Source organism: Sus scrofa, chromosome 3, assembly GCF_000003025.6.
Source record: "Sus scrofa isolate TJ Tabasco breed Duroc chromosome 3, Sscrofa11.1, whole genome shotgun sequence".
Taxonomy (NCBI): Eukaryota; Metazoa; Chordata; class Mammalia; order Artiodactyla; family Suidae; genus Sus; species Sus scrofa.
The window spans coordinates 17,490,504-17,497,449 of NC_010445.4; the positions used below are offsets into that span (position 1 = coordinate 17,490,504).

A 6,946-nucleotide genomic window follows, 5' to 3' on the forward strand; every position below is an offset into this window, starting at 1 on the left:
CCCCATTCACAGCCAGAAGGTCATGTGTGAAACAATTTATTATACAAAATCAGGTGCATCAAAAATTCAGTGTCAGAATAGTTCTGTATTCCAAGGGCTGGAATGGACCGTCTCCTTTACATGCCAACCCAACCCTTGCTAGGGAGTCAGGCTGGGCACACCAACACCCATCCCTGGGCCAGGAGAGTGAGAACCAGATATAAAAGCATAAGTGTGGGTCTAGAGCAGTGGAGCGGGCACTTGAACCTCCTCCAAATAGGGAGGCTCCCCCTTGGAAAGGCTGGACCTATGCCTGGGGTAGAAACATTCAAATCCCTCTCTGAAGCAACCAAAGTGAGAGTGGGCAACCCATCAAAATCTAAGGATGGGGAGTTCCTGCTCTGGTGCAACGAGATCAGTGGCATCTTGGGAGCCCTGGGATGTAGGTTCAAATCCCGGCCCCACACAGTGAGTTAAGGATTTGGCATTGGTGCAGCTGCAGCTTAGGTATCGGCTAAGGCTTGGATCTGATCCCTCGTCTGGGAACTCCCTATGTCCTGGGGCGACCAAAAAGGAAAAAAAATTAAGGGAAAAAAAATCTGAGGATGGGGAAAACCTCTTCTACCCTGCAACCCCCCAGATGCCAGCCATAAAACAAATTCTACAGAAGCGAAGCAAGGATTGGCTGCCTTCTGGGGCAGCTAGGTGGGCGTGTAACCCTCCAACCGACCTCCACATTCTGTGTAGAGGCAAGTGGCTAAGGGTCGGCACCAAAGGTCTGACCAGGATCTCCCTGCTTCCCCTCTACCTACAGCATCAGCCTTGGACTGAGGACCTTCCTCTTCCTTTGCTCCTCCCAGCCCAAGTGCACAGTAGAGCTTACAAAACCCATGGGACAGAGTGACAGGGAGAATCCCTGGGAATGTGGGAGCCACCCCAAGGCCCAGCCCAAAGGGCCCTGAGGGCAGAAATCTGTTCTCTACCTGAGTGGCCACAGGAAGTAGCTCCAGGCAGGGGCAGGGAATGGGGTCTGTAGACCTGAGGCCTCAGTCAGACCCCTGAAGGAGGCAGTGCTTGCAGTGTGGCTAACACCAGCCTTACACAGCCTGCAGCTCCCCCTGCAGGCGACTCAGCTCCTCTAGCTCTTGCTTGTGGCGGTCTGTCTTGTGTGCCACCAAGGAGCGGTAGAAATGCAGGGCAAAGACCACAAATACAAGCCCTACAGGTACCATGATTGCCGTGGAGGCCATGGCTGCTTGCCAGCCTGGTCCATGGCCCCCCCCACCACCACCACCGCCACACACTTGCCGAGGTGGGCAGGCCTCAGGTGGCTCAGCCTGTGACGGGGCTACAGATGCAGAGGATGGCTTGGAAGCTGGACTAAGGGCGGTGGCCACTGGTGGCAGAGTCCCAGGCACCTGGGAGGCAGGTACCATGGGGGCTGATGTGCCCGAGGGGGCCCCGATGGGCACAAACTTGACCCAGCCAACCAGGACAACTTCAGCAAGGAAGAGGAAGGTGCCCAAGGCAGTGGAGAAGCCCCAGGCCAGCTCCACATAGCGGTGGAGTCGCTGGTGTGGAGACTGGTGGACAGAGTTGAGGTTGTGGATGTTGCTAACGGCTTCAATATGAGGCAGCAGACACGTGGAGACCATGAGTGCAAAGAGGTGCACAGCCACCAGCACCGTGGTGCAGGCACTAAAGGCCACCAGCAGGCCCGGCGGGTATTCGTATTTGCTCTCCAGCTGTACCTCTACCATGGCCACCTGTGGGGACAAGAGGGGATGGGTTGAGTGCTCATAACCTCAACAGTAGAGGGGTTTTTTGCCTGTTGTCATTCATCACTGACGCATCCCTAAGACCTGGAACAGTGCTTGGCAGAAAGAAGGCATGCAGTCTGTTGAGGGAATGAATGGGCAGCCTTGGCAAGACTCTGTCCTATTCCAGACCTCGGTTTCCCCACTCGGCTATCAGGAGGGCTGGATGCCATGTTCCTGACAAATCTTGTTATAACATGGGAGTTAAAAAGCACGAGTTCTCGTCGTGGCTCAGTGGTTAACGAACCACTGAGGACCCATGAGGACGCAGGTTCAACCCTGGCCTTGCTCAGTGGGTTAAGGATCTGGCGTTGCCCTGAGCTATGGTGTAGGTAGCAGACGCAGCTCGGATCCCGAGTTGCTGTGGCTGTGGTATAGGCTGGTGGCTACAGCTCTTATTTGACTCCTAGCCTGGGAACCTTCATATGCCGCGGATGTGGCCCTGGCAAAGACAAAAAAAAAAAAAAAAAAAAAAAAGCACAGATTCTGGAGTGGGGCTGCCTGAGTTCGTTTTCAGCACCACAAACTGTGTAATCTCAATCTCTCTTTCTTTCTATTTTTTTTTTTCGGTCTGCACCTGCGGCATATGGAAGTTCCTGGGCTGGGGTCGAATTGGAGCTGCACCTGCCAGCCTACACCACAGCCACGACAACTCCAGATCTGAGCCGCATTTACAACCTATACCATAGCTCACAGCAATGCTGTATCCTTAACCCAATGAGCGAGGCCAGGGATTGAACCCACATCCTCACAGAGACGTCAGGTTCTTAACCTGCCAAGCTGCAACGGAAATTCCCAATCCGTGTAATCTTGAGCAAGTAGTTTAGTTCTCTCTGTGCCTCAATGTCCTCATCTGGAGGAGAGAATGATAATAGCACCTGTCTCTCTCTCTCTTTTTTTTGGCCACGCACACAGCATGCAGAAGTTCCTGGGCCAGGAATCAAACCCATGTCACAGCAATGACCTGAACCACAGCTGTGACAACAGTGGATCCTGAATCTACTGCACCACCAGAGAACTCCCACACATACCTGTCTTATAGTATTGTTGTGAAAATTTAATGAGATAATATACATCAAGTGTTAAAAACTGTGTCAAGTACATAGTTTGCTCAGGTAAATACTTGCTGTTATTATTAGAGTTAATGCTAAAGTCCAAGGCCAGAATCTGGAAATTGGCACATCACAAACCCAAGCCAGTTTTGTAAACATGTTTTGCTTGGCTCAGTGCGTCTTTTTTAAGTAGGTTGCCAACTTCTAAAACTCAAGAGATTTCATGTAAACATCCCTATTTCTAGATCCTCTTGGAAATTTGGAAGGTCTAGTTACACCAGGCCCACATTCCTGCATGACAACTATCAGCTAGAGTTGAGTCATGACTGCTCCCTTTGGATAGGTCATGAGAGCCTCTTGAGAGCCACAGACCCCACCCTTTGAACTTGACATCTATACTGCTGGTATGGCCTTTGCAAACATTTGAGTTGATGACCCTGTTCTAGGCTTGTATAAACCTGGAATCCAGAGCTGGACTGTCTAAATTCAAATCCTGGAGTTCCCGTCGTGGCACAGTGGTTAACGAATCCGACTAGGAACCATGAGGTTGCGGGTTTGGTCCCTGCCCTTGCTCAGTGGGTTAACGATCCAGCGTTGCCGTGAACTGTGGTGTAGGTTGCAGACACGGCTCGGGTCCCGAGTTGCTGTGGCTCTGGCGTAGGCTGGCAGCTACAGCTCCGATTCAACCCCTAGCCTGGGAACCTCCATATGCTGCAGGAGTGGCCCAAGAAATAGCAAAAAGACAAAAATAAATAAATAAATAAATAAAAATAAAAATAAATAAATTCAAATCCTGCCACTTGCTTGCTGTGGAACCCTGGGCAGGTGTCTTAACATCTCTGATCCTCAGTTTTCTCATCTGGAAAATGGTCCTAGTAGTGGTACCTACTCCATAGGATAAAAGATGATTCACATAAAAGCCTTAAGCATAGTGCCTGGTACTTAGTGACAGTTCAATACAATGTGTATAATATTATGCTAACCAAGGCCACCTGGATTCCAGAATAGAGATCTTTCCCTATACCTGTTTTTGTTTTTGTTTTTTTTTTTTTTGGCCACACCTGTGGCATATGAAAGTTCCCATGCTGGGGGTTGATTCAGAGCTGCAGCTGCCGGCCTACACCACAGCCACAGTAATGCAGGATCTGAGCCGCATCTGCGACCTATGCCGAAGCTTAGGGCAATGCCAGGTCCTTAACCCACTGACCCAGGCCAAGGATCAAACCTGCATCCTCAAAGACACTATGTCAGGTTCTTACTGCTGAGCCAGGAGGGTGGTGGTAGGAAGGCAAGGCTGAATATTTTGAGAAATTGGGCCATGGCAGGTGTTAGCAGCTGTTTTCCACAGACAGGGATCTGGGCCAGCCCAGTCCTGGTTTCTCCCAGAGCCTGACCTAGCCTTGCTCTCCCCTGGCAGGACCAGGGCCAGTCCTGCCCCAAGAACCTACTCATCTGGGATTTCCCTTGTGGCACAGCAGGTTAAGGATCCAGCGTTTTCACTACAGTAGTTTGGGTCACTGCTGTGGCTTGGGTTCAATTCCTGGTCTGGGAACTTCCACATGCTGCAGATGTGGCCAAAAACACCAAAACCCCTACTTATCTTGCCTCTTGGTCCTGCAGAGAAAGTCTTGGGACTTAAGCTGTCACCCCAGCAAACTGCAAGGGCAGCAGCAGGGGGAATAGTCCCCTTGGGAATAGGCCGGAAGTCGGGGGCATCTCAGGCAGGTCCACAGGCTGCTCCCATCCCTCTGCAGTCTGTGCAGGTAAAGCTCCTTGTCCTGAGATGACCCCACATCAGGAAATGTGAGCTGAGGATCTGGGGCCTGTGGATCCTGGACCCCCACATAGAAAACAATACCTAGGATGACCCTTAAGGATAGAAACTTTCAGAGTTCTCTTGTGGCGCAGCAGGTTAAGGATCCAGCGTGGTTGCCGCCACTGCTGGGGTCACTGCTGTGGCATCAATTCAATCCCTGGCCCCAGAACTTCCGCATGCCGTGGATGTGCCAAAAAAAAAAAAAAAAGGATAAACATTCCATCTCATCATTCAAATGCAGAGGTTGTGGCAAAGTGGGCGGGGACTAAGCCAAATCACCTAGTGCTACGACCCCTTTTCGCCCCCATCCTGACAGCCCTGTCATGTTCCTATGAGGATCCCCCTCCAGCCCATTTTCCCCTTCCTGTTGTGATGATGGGAAACCCTGGACTAACAGTTCAGCGACCCTGGGTCCTAGTTTATCCTCTATCCTTCATCTGCTGAGTGCTCTTGGCAGAGCCACTGCCCTATTCTGGACCTTGATCTCCACGCCTGTCCAGTTAAGAGGTAGTCTCGCCCACCCCTGATGTGCGTCTTGCTCTGACATGCTCAGACCTGGGGTTTGATGATGAGAATTGGCTCACCTTGGGGCTGGTACTTGGCAGGATACAGAGGGCGCACCCTCCATGGTCCCACAACTTCCCACTGGCCCGTGAGGGGGTGGAGGCCTATCCAGGGTCACACAGCTAAGCACAGGCTGCAAGGAGCCAGGACTTATGTCTGCTGACTCCTCACCACAGGACCTCCCCTCCCTGGTCCCACTTCCTGTGAGGCTGATACGGATGTGAACCGTTAGCTGATATCATCTGCTCACACTTGGAGTTTATCATCTCTAGAATCATCTATCAGCTTCCTCAACAGCTTCTCTCCCTAGGGGCTTCTTCACAGGCATCCTTCCTTACCAAAGCTTCTGTGGCCTACACGAAGCACTCTGTGCCAGGTGGGGCCTGGCCGCCCTCCTTGCTATGGGCCCACTTGTTGGGTGGCCATGTAGTTTATTCTCTCAACACCCCCTCCCCGCCCCAGCTCTGATTTGTCTGATTCGTCTTTGCACCTCTCATGGGGACCTAGCAACCACTTGTGCTGGACTGCGCTCCTTCTGTACCTCTCTGCTCCAGCCTTGCACACGTTTCCCCCCTTGGTGACTTGTCTGCCTCCAAAACATTATTTGTGTCCCCCATGCCTTGGGATTAGTCTTCCCTCTGGTCCAGTTAATGCTAGGGGCCTGTTTACACACCCCACCCACACCCTAAGAGACATGTGTAGTCCCTTGAGACCTCGTTTATTCCCCTTTTCTCTCTTAAAAACCGCTCTCTGCCTTCCCTTCACCCTGTCCCCCTTGGGTACCCGTTCACATCGTTCCAGCGCGGGCGCGGTCCCTCCCACGTGCCTCGCTCCCTCCCTGTGCGCCCCTTCCCTCCCCTCCCCTCACCATGGCGAAGCCCGAGAGCAGGGCAGACGTGCGGCTGGAGGCTTTGAGCTTGGCCCGGCTGAGGTAGAGGCGGCGCCAGCTGAGCGCCCGCAGCGAGTGCTGACTGGCCCCCATGAGGTCCAAGTAGCCGCGGTGCACGAACTCTCGGTACGTGGCCGAGCCCGCGGGGCTCTCGGCCTCCGGGTTCAACGGGGCCTGTTCGCCCGCGTCCCCCTCGCCGCCCTTCATTCTGGGGGCCACAGCACCGGGCGGGCTGGTCGGTCAAGGTGGGGCCGAGTCGCCTCGGGGACCCCAGCAGGGTCGGCCCAGGCCAGGGGAAGGGCCCATCCCCCGGCGGGGCGAGCGAGGATGCGAGCGGCGAGCACCCGGGAAGACGTGGCCCGGGCGGAGCAGGAAGAGCAGGCGTCTGAGGGGAGCCCTAGGGGCTGAAGCAGGACAGCCGAGGCCGAAACAGGAACTGGGGCGGAGGCGGAGCCGGGGCGGCCACATGATGGGGTGGAGCCGGGGGGACCATCGGCAGAGAGCCCAAGGGACCCCGAGACCCCAGTCCACCGGGAACTTCCTCTAGGCGCTTAAGCCCCGCGGAGATGAAGGGCCAGCCCTAGCCCGTGGCTAGGAGGGAGTTCCCGGGCCCTGGCCCACTCCAAGAACACCTGGACACTTCCAACGACCAAACTCCAAACCCTTACCTAAATCGTGAGCCCACCCAACCGGAGGGCCCGCAGGAGGCCCAGCATCCTCAATTTTGGGAAGCTTAGTAGGACCTAGGCGCCCCCCTCCCCAAGCCCCGGGATCCACTCAAACGAGCCCCCTCCTCCCAGAACCTGAAAGAACACCCTGGTCACGCCCC

At 54.2% G+C, this 6,946-nt stretch overlaps 1 protein-coding gene across 1 annotated transcript; it reads right to left on the bottom strand.

Annotated features, from left to right (window-relative positions):
- On the bottom strand, positions 21-6,888 carry ORAI3 (ORAI calcium release-activated calcium modulator 3). Its single transcript, XM_003481021.4, has 2 exons — positions 6,097-6,888; positions 21-1,745 (listed from the first exon to the last, which is right to left on the bottom strand). The coding sequence occupies exons 1-2, from the start codon at positions 6,322-6,324 to the stop codon at positions 1,077-1,079; spliced, it is 897 nt and encodes a 298-aa protein (XP_003481069.1). The 5' UTR covers positions 6,325-6,888; the 3' UTR covers positions 21-1,076.

Excerpts from the sequence above, each read along its gene's own strand:
- ORAI3 (XM_003481021.4), bottom strand. The coding sequence starts at position 6,324 with ATGAAGGGCGGCGAGGGGGACGCGGGCGAACAGGCCCCGTTGAACCCG. Across the intron at positions 1,746-6,096 it reads TGCTCTCGGGCTTCGCCATG|GTGGCCATGGTAGAGGTACA; the intron begins GTGAGGGGAGGG and ends TTGTCCCCACAG.